Source organism: Tympanuchus pallidicinctus, unplaced genomic scaffold (genome assembly GCF_026119805.1).
Source record: "Tympanuchus pallidicinctus isolate F22 unplaced genomic scaffold, pur_lepc_1.0 scaffold7, whole genome shotgun sequence".
Classification (NCBI taxonomy): domain Eukaryota; kingdom Metazoa; phylum Chordata; class Aves; order Galliformes; family Phasianidae; genus Tympanuchus; species Tympanuchus pallidicinctus.
The window spans coordinates 10,249,942-10,262,413 of NW_026294791.1; the positions used below are offsets into that span (position 1 = coordinate 10,249,942).

Consider the following 12,472-nt stretch of genomic DNA (forward strand, 5'->3'; position numbering starts at 1 on the left):
TGGGCACATCCTCCAGAAAAGCAGCAAATCATCAACTCCCCATCCCTCCAATGGAGCCAGCTGTCCCTTGTACAATGTTTATTGACCATAAAACATAGCCATTGAGTTCCAAGGGGAAGTGCTGAGCTGGAGACTGTGCATATCATTCCTCCTTCACTGGGGCTGCTGCATCCCAAGCTGTAGTGATGCTCACCATCTGCTTGCAGTGGAGCATGCTGAGAACTGCAGGGTAGGGAGCTGCCAGGTCTCTGCTTCCGCTTCTCACCCCGCAGTTTGGATGTTTGTCTCCTGCCAGGGCGTGGGCTGCAGCATCCCAGCTCCTGGGGACCGGGCCCTTCTTTCTGCTGCAGACACCGTGTAGGGCACACAGCTGGCACTTGTCCTTTGGGGCTGTCGACACGTGTCCCCCAGCCAGCATGCATCAGAAAGCAACTGGGAAGGGCACAGTGCAGTCCTGCTACAGGGAAGGTGTCCCAGCAGACTGGGGGTTGGCGTTTACCCCTCCGCTATGGGGGTACAAGCTGGTGGGAGCTGCATGGAGTTGGGTGCAGCCTCAGGCCTCCTCAGCAGTGGCATCAATCCCTGCATAGGTGAAGTTCTCAAACAAAGCCATGTTCACGTATGCCTGCATGGGAACACAAGTCAGGAGCAGGGGAGATGCTGAGGTGTGCTTGGTGGGGTTCCATGGGGGTGGCTGGTCAAGTGGCCACTCACCTTCCTGGCCTCCAGCATGCGGATGAGCTGCATGGAGATCTGGGCAAAGGGTGGGCGCTCGTAGGGACGGTCACGCCAGCACTGCCGCATCAGCTCGTACCTGGGGGCACAGAGTGTGTGTGCACGGGGTGGGGTGGGCAGAAAGGCTGCTTGTGGGAGATGGGGAGAAGTGGGCAGGAGACAAAAGCATGGCGTAGAAGGCATGGGGCATTCATCCAGTGGTGCACAGGGGACCAGGATAGGCTGCCAGAAGCCATCAAGAACTCCCACGGATAGTAGAGAGGATGCAGGGCACTGCCAACTTACACCTCATCGTCACAGTTGCGGGGTTTCTCCATGCGATAGCCTTGGGGCAGCTTCTCGTAGAGCTCAGCACACGTCATCCCACAGTACGGTGTGCCCCCTGCAGCCACATACATACGTGGCTTGTGGTGGGGGCATGAGGTACCCCCATCCCCTTGACATCCCCTGAGTTGTCCCCTCCAGAACTGCAGGAGGACCTGCAGGGACCTGAGGGGGTGGAGGGGACAAAAGATGAGCCTTACCCAAGCTGACGATCTCCCAGAGAAGGACGCCGAAGGACCACCTGAAATAGTAGGTTAGGTTGTGATGGAGCCAGCAGCCATATTCCACTCATGAGGAGGGGGACAAGCTGAAGGGGTTCATGGTGAGACTGGATGGGGCCGACAAGAGGGACAGGGGTGTCCCAGCCCCGGTGTCTGTGGACTTACACATCGCTCTTGGTGGTGTACACGCTGTAGTTGAGGGACTCGATGGCCATCCAGCGAACTGGCAAGCGGCCCTGGGGAAACAAAGGGTGACCCTCAGGGGACATCCCAAGGAAGGAGGGAGGATGGTGTAGCTGTCTTCCAGCCGGCTTCCCACCGCTGGGGGATCCTGCCCTCTGCATCCATGAAGGATCCATGGAGTCCCCTAGCTCCTCCCTCACCATTGTCTTCTTCACATAGACCTCCTCCCCCCTGGAGAGGCCAAAGTCAGCAATCTTGGAGGCCAGGTTTTCTCCCACCAGGATATTCCTGGCTGCCAGGTCCCTGTGAATGAACTGAGAGAGGACAGCAGTGAGCCATGGCTGGCCAGAGTCGAACTGAGAGTTGGGGCTTGAAATGGGGATAGGGAGAAGCTGCTCCAGAGGGGAACACAACCCTACCCCGTGTGCCTGGGGACATACCTGCTTCTCACTCAGGTACTGCATCCCCTTGGCCACATCTGAAGCAAACTGGAGGAGCTGCTGGGAGGTGAGGGTGGATGCAGTGCCATGCTCCTTGGCAAAGGCTGGGTCGGTCTCCAGAACTCGGCTTTTGCGGAGGAAGTCAAGGAGGTTTCCATAAGGGGCATACTCAATGGCAATATACAGGTAACCTGTGGGCAGGAAGAGGCAGGTCTTACCAGGCTGTCTCCAAAAAAGAGCAGTAGCCAGTGGGGAAAGGGGGACAGCCCTCACCCTTGTTCTCACAGGCGCCCAGCAAGTTGATTATGTTGGGGTGATGGCCCAGCTTGCACAGCACCTCTAACTCTCCAGCAAAGTCCCGGTGGTCATTCTCTGAGGCGAACTCTGGAAGCAAAGCAGAGATGCACACCTGGACCCTTCCACTAGTCCTCCACAGACAGCTCCTGCCCCTTCTCAGCCCGAAGTGCTGCTTGGGATGCAACCTCATCCCCACTACCTCCCCACCTGCTTCATCCTGCCTGACCCATCGCAACGCTCACCCTTCAGCATCTTGATGGCTGCATTCATTTTCAAGCCATCCTTTTTGATCATGGCCCTGATGACTTGCCCAAAGTTCCCTTCCCCAATCATGTCCTCAAACTTGATGTCCTCCCACTCCAGGATGGGGTAGCTGAGGGGTTCGGGCTGTGGCTTGGGCCGGCGCGTCAGGGTCAGGGTCCCTGAGTTGAACTGCAGGATGGTCTCTTCTCCCTGCAAGAGGGGAGCAGTTGAGGTCAGAGGCATCGGGCACCCCTCTGCCCCACGGCGGTGCCAACAGGGCAGGTATCACAGGCAAGGGTGGGCTCCGCACCCTCTCTGTGTGGAGGTGAGGTCTGGCTGCATCCGGACTGGAGGCTATGGAGCGTGACCTGGATCGGGCTGGGACGTGGGGAGCTGGGGACACTGTCCTGGCAGGGCAGGCAGCACTCACCGAGCCAGACTGGTACGTGAAGGTGCGGCGCCGGTGGAAAAAATTCTTCTTGATGAGAAAAAGTGCCAGCAGGGCAAAGAGGATGGTGAGGCAGGTGACGGACACGGAGCCGATGATGGCCAAGAGCAGCTGCTGGTCTACTCCCGACTGCTCAGTGCTCTGGCTGCCCAGGCTAGGTGGCACACTCAGTGCTCCTGCCAAAAAGAAGGATGGTAGACCATGGCTGAGCCTTGCATGGAGCTGCATGGAAGGCTGAGCAGCAAGACCTCAGCCCTGTCCCGGCACACTGGGAGCCCATGCAGAGACCACAGCTCCCAGTGCCGTGATGTAAAGTTGGTAGTGCCTGGAGCGCAGAGGTGAGACACCCACCGAGGGGCTGGGTGCAGGTGCAGGCCTGCAGGGGCTCCCCACTCACCATCCCCCAGGGTCTTGGCTTTTACCAGCTGGCTCCACTCCCCTGGGACATGGGAGTTGGCCCGGACACGAAACTGGTAGGTGGTGCTGGCGTTGAGGCCTCCAATGATCTTGGTTGTCTCAGCACCATTGTCGGTGTCAATCCACTGGGGCTCGCTGGTTCCCCCCACCTGCTGCAGCTCTACAATGTACTTGGTGATGCCCCCGTTGGGGTACTCAGGGACCTGCCAGTAGAGCCTGATGGCTGTGTCAGACACAGACTCTGCTGACAGCGACCGTGGGGAGGAAGGCCCTGGAAAGAGAAGTGGAGCATCAGTACCAGCACAGGATTCCTGATGCTGCAGCGGCTGAGCACTGGTGGCAGAAGAAGCCTCCTCCAGCTCCTGTCAACAGCAATGGTAATCAGAGCTGTGCCAGGCTTGAGGGACCTCTACAGACTCTCTGCTTTATGCTGGTGTGATGTCAGGAGGTAAACATGAACTCATTTTTGTCAGGCATCTTATCATTCCCACTTCCTCTTCAGAGTCTTCTCCACATCCTAAAGCACACATCCCACAGCTACCCAAAGCTCTGAAAGTACAGCGCAGAGAAAGCACTACATCCTGCAGACCTGACACCTAACAGCCCTCCCAGCACGTACCAGACTGCTCTTAACCTCACTGAAGCCACACACCTTGTGCTCTGCTTCCCTTCTGGTTTACCAGAAAGGTTGGTCAGACTGATGGGATGTGGCCATTAGGTGAAAGTGTACCAGGGTTATTGCAAGCAAAAGGAAACAACATGTTTTTTTTTTCTTTTTTTTTCTTCCCCCACTGAGAAACTTCTTACTACAGAGTGTTGGAAAGGCAACAAGTGTAGACAAGTGTGACAGAGCGTGGCTGTGGGTATGAAGGACAGATCTATATTTGGTCATCATTCATCATGGCCTGAATGCCACACTCTGGATGCTTCTCAGCTGCATAGTGCTGGAGGCTGTTGATCTAGTGAGAACACGAGGACCAATTTTGCCATGTACCTGGCATCTACCTGCAAGTAACTGTTCGTAGTCTACCAGAGCTGGGATACAGGACCAGCCAAACCCAGGAATGGTTGCTCTTACATTTATAAGATGTTAGAATTCCCTGGATTTCTTTTTTTCCTTTTTTCTAAAGCTAGGTTATCTATTTCACTTTAAAGGAGGGCTATAAGAAGGAAGGGGACAGACTCTTCAGCAGGGTCTGTTGTGATAGAACAAGGGGAAAATGTTTCAAAGTAAAAGAGGGGAGATTTATATTGGATATAAGGATGAATGTTTTTACAATAAGGTGGTGAGGCACTGGAACAGGTTGCACAAAGTGGTGGTGGAAGCCTTGTCTTTGGAGACACTCAAGATCAGGCTGGATGGGTCTCTGAGCACCTAATTTAGCTGTAGGTGTCCTTGTTCATTGCAAGGAAGTTGGACTAGACAGCCTTTAAGGGTCCTTTCCAGCTTAGAAGATTCTATGATTTTACAGGGCTCTCATTCTCCACAAGGTGCATGTGGGGAATGACTCCTGAAGTCTCCCACGTTCTAAGGCAAGCAACTCCCCCACCCCAGCCTCACATGTCACCCACCTTTGCTGTTGATCATGACCTTGTAGAGATCAGAGGGGGGCCCCAGACTGGTGCAGTGGTACACCAGCACCTCCAGCCCATACTCCTTGTTGACCTCCAGGCCCCCAATGTGTGCAGAGAGCACGGAAATGGATGTGATGTTTTTCTTGAAGACCAGTTGCTTTGCAGAGTCAAAGAGATGGACAATGAACCCATGTGCAGGCTCATGGTTACTCGGCAATTTCCAGTTGACGTGAAGGGTATTTTTCTCCTCAATAGACCAACCTTCAATCACAGGCTTGACTGTGGGCTCTGTGAACAAAAAGTGTATGTCAGCCATGGGGCTTGGTAGACCCTGCACCATGCAGGGAAAGGTTCAGAGTAATGGGATGGGGACCCACCTAGGCATTCAGTCACCATAATGGCCTCAGGTCCCTTGCTGCCCTCACCACCGTCCCCTGGTCGGCTCAGCTGCACCTTGACAACGTAGGCAGTCACTGGCCGGAGGTTCATGAGAGTGATGTTTTCACTGTTGTCAACTGTTAACCAAGAGGACATATCAAATCCATACCCCACCCTATCACCAGTGTCCTACCAGTGTCACTACAGAGGGGTCTTTCTGAGCGAGATGGAGACCTCTGCACACCCCAGGCTCTTCACAGGAGCCAGGTACCCATTCTGACAGCCACGTACCCACAATGGACGACCACACCGAGACATCATCCTTGGGCTTGTAGAGCAACTTGACAGAGACAATGGGTCCATCACCAGAGAAGCATTCCACAGGTGACACCACCAGCTGGCGACTCTGCTTGGCCAGCAGCCGGGGCGGGCTCAGGGGTGCTGGTGGCACTGGAGGTGAAGGAAGGAATTATATCAGTTGGACTGGGAGCAATCAGGAGCAGAGTACGAGGACATCTACAGATCTTGCCCCTTTCCAGCTTTGGCAGGTAAGGGAAGATCCCAACAAATGTTTTATCCATTCAAACCTGACTGCTGCCACTCTGACACAAGATGAGTGGCATGTAGTCCACTTGTGGGGGGTCTCATTGCCACGCTGTGACCCAGCACCCTCAGTTCTTTCCTCACCTCGAATGTTGACCTTGACTTTCCGGCTGTCCTGGCCCCCAGTAGTAGAGACTCGGCATTCCCAGAGCCCTGCGTCGGCCTTCGTCAGATGCTGCACCTGAAACTCGCACGTGATCTGCCCCGACTCTATGATGGCTTTGACCAGCTGTGGGCACAGAGGTGCTATCAGCCACCATGGCAGCCAGGGTTACCACTTGGTGGAGTTGCCACCCACCATGTTGGGGATTCTGCCATTTGGGTGCAGGGACAGTGCCAAAGGATGGCAGTGAGGTGAAAAAAGGGAACGGCTTCTGAGGTACCTTGAGCATGGTGCCATCAGCCTTGCGCAGCTCCACGCCATCGCTTGCGGGCAGCGGGTTGCCGGTGGCCACGCAGCTGATGATGGGCTCCGAGCCTAGGTTGAACTCCAGCTCTGAGGCCAGTTTGATGATCTGGGGGAAGCGGTCTGGTATGGAGAAATCAGCGTTAGGGCTCATCCCACTTCTCCCTGCTCACCAAGGACAATCAGAGCTTTCCCGGTGCTGGGGGTCATGTCTGAGCACTGAGTTCCAGCTCAGATCCACCCCACACTCCAGGCTCAGGGATGCTCTTTGGCACATCTAATTAGGGAAAGCCAGACTATTCTCCCTCGTGCAGTACCACAGTTTGGGTACCATAGGTCTGGGGGCTATTTTTACCAGCAAAGCAGGCTGCCCACCTGGCCGTGGAGATTGGTATCAGCATCAGCTCCCTTTAATGAGGAAAGAGCCCACCCACAGGGGACAAAGCCCCTCCATGGCCCTGTGCCAGCCTCACCTGACTTCTCACAGTGCTGCCCATGCCAGCCTGCAGGGCAGATGCAGCCACTGAAGCGATTGCAGCTGCCACCATTCCGGCAGGTACACATCAGAGCGCAGTCGGGGCCATAGTATCCTGGGGGACAGGCTGTGGGAAGAGGAGAGTCCACTGTTACCCCTGGCCACACTGTATGGGTGCACGTGCTCAGCCTGTGCTGGTGCTCAAGCCAGCAGGCAAGGCAGGATACTGCCCATGTTCCCATACCTTGGCTGCAGCGGGAGCCGCTCCACCCCGAGGCACAGGAGCAGCCATATGGGTCCGGCAGGCAGAAGCTCAGCCCCCTGCAGCCCTGGGCTCTCTGGCACGTCTCCTGGCAGTTGCGGCCAAACTGGCCTTCCCTGCAGGCTGGAAAACAAGTGCTTCATGGAGTTCCCTAGCACCATCCCCAGCAGGCAAGGAGTTCCTGCCCCAGTGTTTGTCCCGCCAAGGCGATAGAAGCAGGGGGCAATGGGAATGGGCAGATGCTGAGGGTGCTGTGAGTTTCTGGCCATGGTGACTAGATCTTGGAGTGCAGTGGGACACAGCTCATCTCCTCAGGGCAGAAGCAGCCACTGGACGTACCTCTCTCACATCTGGTGCCCATGAAGCCAGGAGGACAGATGCATTCACCGACATGGTCATGACAGATGCCCCCATTCAGGCAGTCGGGACAGTCCTTCTCACAGGATGGACCCCATTTCTTTGCAGCACACGCTGCAGGGAGAGCAGAAGGATGTGGGTTGGCACTGGGCCGTGCGTCCCCAACATATGAGGCGGGACAGTGGAGTGCCACTTCCCTGGCCCCACTCACCTCTAACGATAAGCCTGTAGAAGGCACTCCACAGAGGGCTGTCTCCCATGAAAGTGGCACTGTAGACACCATTTTCAGTCATGCTGACATTCGGGAGCGTTAGAGTGAAAAGATCACCCCGCACCTCGCCTCGGTCCGTGGTCTGGTAGTAGGTACCTGTGGGGAGACAGGGGGTGACCTGGGGACTGCTGCACCCTGGGGTCGGGGAGTGAGGGCGACTAGGAGCAGGGCTGGTGCAGGGCACTGGGTGGTGGCAGCCCTGCTTGTGAAGCCACTTGCCATTTCTTTTCCACATTACATCCATCTCCTTCCTCCTGAGGACCCTGGCGGAGAAGGTGGCCGGCTCACCAACGTTCACAGACTGCGTGGCCTTCACCGGGAAGAGGTGGGCTGCCAAAGAGAAGGAGGTGCAGGCTGAGGGCAGTGCCTGGATGAGCCGCCCCGCTGTGCAGTCCTAACACACCTCTCTGTGGGGACATCACCACGCACATCTCCATCCACACACCTCAGGCAGAGGAGCCACAGGGAACCAGGGATGTTACCCAGGGTTGGGGTGTCCTGCGCTGTCCCAGCACGGGATGCTGTGACAGCAGCCTGGGGAGATATGACAGCATGAGACGCTGCTTGCTGCCAGACTGGGAGGTGTGTAGGCAAGAGGCAGGACCTGTGTCTCTGCCTCCCTCTAGCAGAGTACTCACATGTTTACCCAATTTCCAAGGTGTTGGGGTATGCACCACTCTCATAGCTACAGTGTGAGTCAGCCTGGGCACAACTTTGAGCCTAAACCAGACTATAAATATGTTAAGCACTGGGAAACCAAGCCCTGGGTGTGCCAGCAATGACACAAAAGAAGGGACACTCGGATACTGGCTGCCAGATCCTCCCAGTGTGCCAGATCACACACCCTTCAACTGGCTGTGCTGTGTGGGAGCAGTGGTGCCTGCAGCTCAGCATCCTGCCAGCTATATCTATTTATTCTGCTATATGCCCAGTATTGTTCTCCCAGCTTTAGCCCTGGTCCTACACTGTAGCCACAAACACACTGCTGCAGCCAGGGTCTGATGCCCTGAGCAGATACCACATCTCATCCTGAGAACCAGGAGCTCCAACAACCACAGGTTGACTCCTGCTGGCAGCGCACCAGCAGCCCTGCAGCCTGACCGCTGGCACTGCTGCAAGGCAAGGAGAGGTCCTGGCAATGTTTGTTTCAGCTATTTATTGTCTGTCTTCTCTTATCAGTGCTGTAATTTTAGACAGATCCTCTGACAGATTTCCTGAAGTTCCCTATTGTGCTCACAGATGCAAAAATAAAATAATTTATTTTTTTCTGCTGTGGCCCCTCCGTGCGCCTCTCTGCTCGATGGTCTGACAAAACAGTTTGTTGGGTTTAAACCCTTCTCAGACTGCCTCTCCGGGTCTGATTGGTCTCTTTTTCCTGTGTTTTTACTTTCAAAGCTGATAATCCTTCCTCTGCTCTCATGCATCTTAGAAGATACTCACTGTCCTTGGGCAGCATTCCCTACACATGCTATTGTGAGCACTCAGCTGCACTGTGAGAGCTGATTCAATGCACGCTTGAGCCCTCAGCATGGTTTCTTTACACAGAACCTCACTCCTCTGGCAAAGATTTAACCTTTTTGTTACTTTTTCCTTCAATCAATCTTCCTCAATTTGTTTTCTAAACTTCTCCTTATCTAAATTAAACAGAGCAGCATCAACTTTTTTGGCGCTTCTAACTCCTGCGGCTGCTTTGGGCCAGTGAACAAACCTGGGTCCCACTGACCACCTCACTCATATATAGGGAGACACAAATGCCACGTCAGTGTGCAAAGCCCCCCTCATTCCCTTAACGTAGCAATGTGTCTGTGCCCCTCTGTCCCTGCACACCGTGTGCCTGCTGTTCCAATTTCCAGTGCTCTGCTTTCCTCCCTTGGTGCCTCCCAGAGCTCTGTTTGCCCAGACCGGCTGTCTCTGTTTCTGATAAGGCCGCTGCCATATTCAGTGTGAGCCTCTGGTCAAGGACAGAGAGCAATCCCTGCTCCTAAGAGGATGCTTGTGCCCCACTGGCATGGTCCTTATCGCAGTCTGTTCCCCAGCTGGAGATATTGGAGCAGCTCAAAACACTGTGATAGAGCTGTATTTTAACATGGGCAGGGAGATGTCTTGTTTTAGCCAAAACTTCCTAACAAAGAGCTTGAAAACACCCAGTAGCAAACACCTATCACAGAGAATTGCTGTCCTAATAACTTAGTGAAGTCTCAAGAGTCGTGAAGTCAGTGAGGGCAGTGCTGGAGACTATGTCCCCTTGGGTATTATCCTACTGTGGTGATGCCCTTTAGGTTTCTATGGCCCTAACGAGGAGCAGGAGCAGGAGGTGAACCCCATGCCCTCCCCAGGAACCTGCTGGCGGGCAGAGCCAGACATGCCAGTGGGACCAGGGGCTGGCACTGCCTGATGGCACCCGCTTTTGGTTGATGATTGCCAGACCTCACCACTTCCTTTGGCTTCCCTCCCTCTGGACCTTGCCCTGCTCATGGGCACCATTCCCACCTACTGCCTGCAGCCGCCCTTCCCGCACACCTCCCTGGGGCGGTGGCCACGAAGCGCTCTTGGAATTGGGCCATGCTCCTTCAGCCAAAAAACTTTCTCATATCTTCATGGGGTGAAAAAGCTTCTTCACTGCACCAATTGCCACCTCCTGTACGCCACAGATCAACCCCCCGCACCACACAAACATCCAAATGGCTGCCACTCACACCCAGTGCTTGAGCGAGACAAGACCTGGTGGTGGTCCACCTGGTGGTGGCTCTCTCATGTTCTGCACAAAGGCCAGAGGGGCTGGGCACAGCAGTAGCTGCCTGCTGACTCAAGAGCTGCCACGGTGCCAACAGACCCCAAACCTAGCCTCAGTGAATCATAGAATGGCTTAGACTGGGAGGGACCTTAAAGATCATTGAGTTCCAAGCCTTCTGCTGTGGGCTGGCTTCCACCCAGTAGATCAGGCTGCCCAAGGTCCCATCAAACCTGGCCTCGAGTGAGTAAGTGAGTGAGTGAGTGCATCATGCTCCCCGGAGCCCACTCAAGCGCTTACCATTATGGCTGTTGTGCACGTAGACCACCTGGGCCTGCTCTGTTGGCGTGCGCCCCAGGCAGTAGAGGATCCCCACCAGGTCAGGCATGGAGAAGCCCCTGGCCTGGACATAGTTGCTGCGGTTGCGGTAGTTTTGGAAGCCTGTCTTGGGATGCGTCATCACAATCTTGTTCTCCCGCTCAATCTGCAGGTAGCTCACGTCGCGCTCGCCCATGATGCAGGAGAGGAAGAAGTCAGAGTGGGACAGGCTCTGCACGTTGGCAATCAGGGTGATGTCCAGAATGGCCCCTGTTGAGGGGAACATGAGAGAATGTCACAGCCAGACCAGGACATGGCCTCCTCTATCTAGGTCAGTTACAGGGATAGACCCCATAACCCAAACCTCAACCCCATTTCCAAGTCCTTCTTGCCCGCAGGCTATCAGATGGCACAGTGGACACTTTCAGTCTCTTTTTGGAGATCCCCATGGGCTCAGGTTACTGCATGAGCCAAGCGTGCAGTGTTATGAGGTTCCTCCTCCTGCAATCTGCCTGTGCCCCTGTCCTAAGCTGGGGTACAGAGGAGGATAACTCAGCCCCAAAGCTCAGCCCCAAGTACTCCAAACCACCAATCTCAAAGGGATGTTTCCTCCCTTCATGCCCCTCCTGAGTCCCTGCTTCATTGGGACCACCACAGCTTCCTTGCCCCACCAAACCCCCCTGGGGAATGGGCTTACCTGCAGGGCAGAGGGAAAGGAGTCATTTACCTGCCATCCATGGGAAGAGAAGCAGAAGATAAAACTGGAGTCCCATGTCCTTGAAGTATGTCCCAAATCTGGCATAGGAAAATATCCAGCACATCCCAACCACGAGTGACGGAGCCAGTGGTGGCAAGTGACTACGGGCTCCACATGAGTGGAGGCTCAGGACCCCTGTCCCACACTCTCCATCTTGCCTCAGCACTCTTGCTTGATCACCGGGGGGGGCAGGACCCCTTCCTCTGGATCATAGCTGGGGCATGGTGTGGATGATGCCTTCGTCCCCACCCACTCGGCTGCTGCCCAGCTGTGTGGCAAAGGGGCCACTGAGGTTGGTTGCCCAGTGGGGCTCTCCCGTGGGGCTAGAACGGCGCTCTCAGGGTGCCCCCAGCCATGCTGAGCTCCAGCCTGACCGGGTGGTACCCCAGCCCTTTCTCGCCTGCAGTAGTCAGGGTCTCACGCCCGAGCCTGCTCGTGCAGCGGCATCCTCATCGCCTCAGCATGCCCCGCGGCTATGGGAAGGGCTCTGTGGAGCAGGGAAAGGAAAGGGGCCAAGGGGCCGCGGCTGGCGGCGGCGGCGGCGGAGCCAAATCCTGTTTCCCATGCGGCGTTTCCTGCTCTCCACCCATTGTTCAGAGCCAGCCCTGACTCCAGGAGCCACAGGCGGGAGCTGACCCTCATGGGCTCTGTCCCCGGCACCGAGGCCGTGCGCACCTTGACCACCATGAGCCTGCATGGGCTGCCAGCTCATGTCCCCACCACAGAGAGGTGACCAAGTGGTAGCGAAGTCCTACTGCTGCTCCTTGCCCTGCTGCTTTCCCCCGCACTTCCACATGCTGATATGGTAGTGCAATGTGTACAGAATGCCCCAGCAGGATGCCGGCATCCACAGCCCCATCCGTGTCCCTGTAGGGCTGAGTGGCAGGAAAGTGGGGACCTCACAGCCACTCTGCCACAAAATGAGGCAGAGGGGTTAGTTTGGCAGTGGCTGAGCAGAGCCCTCACAGCAGAAAACATCTGGACAGCCTGGGCAGGAGGGCAGCAGCTGCTGGGGGGGAAGATTCCTCTGC

At 55.8% G+C, this 12,472-nt stretch overlaps 1 protein-coding gene across 2 annotated transcripts; it reads right to left on the minus strand.

Moving 5' to 3' along the window:
- Window positions 1-63: 63 nt before the first annotated feature.
- On the minus strand, window positions 64-11,939 carry TIE1 (tyrosine kinase with immunoglobulin like and EGF like domains 1). Of its 2 annotated transcripts, none has more exons than XM_052666061.1 (23): window positions 11,412-11,939; window positions 10,667-10,954; window positions 7,855-7,965; window positions 7,576-7,731; window positions 7,347-7,478; window positions 6,990-7,130; window positions 6,744-6,872; window positions 6,248-6,393; window positions 5,949-6,093; window positions 5,553-5,711; window positions 5,261-5,398; window positions 4,881-5,171; window positions 3,289-3,579; window positions 2,754-3,067; window positions 2,443-2,653; window positions 2,177-2,287; window positions 1,904-2,094; window positions 1,664-1,777; window positions 1,446-1,516; window positions 1,260-1,300; window positions 1,021-1,117; window positions 715-814; window positions 64-625 (listed from the first exon to the last, which is right to left on the minus strand). In XM_052666061.1, the coding sequence occupies exons 1-23, from the start codon at window positions 11,503-11,505 to the stop codon at window positions 554-556; spliced, it is 3,543 nt and encodes a 1,180-aa protein (XP_052522021.1). In that variant the 5' UTR covers window positions 11,506-11,939; the 3' UTR covers window positions 64-553. The 2 variants fall into 2 exon arrangements, with proteins under 2 accessions (XP_052522021.1, XP_052522022.1); XM_052666062.1 differs by having other exon boundaries at window positions 2,874-3,067; window positions 11,412-11,938.
- Window positions 11,940-12,472: the final 533 nt, after the last annotated feature.

Excerpts from the sequence above, each read along its gene's own strand:
- TIE1 (XM_052666061.1), bottom strand. The coding sequence starts at position 11,505 with ATGTGCTGGATATTTTCCTATGCCAGATTTGGGACATACTTCAAGGAC. Across the intron at positions 7,732-7,854 it reads TGTAATGTGGAAAAGAAATG|GTACCTACTACCAGACCACG; the intron begins GCAAGTGGCTTC and ends GTCTCCCCACAG. Across the intron at positions 1,118-1,259 it reads CTGGGAGATCGTCAGCTTGG|GGGGCACACCGTACTGTGGG; the intron begins GTAAGGCTCATC and ends ATGTGGCTGCAG.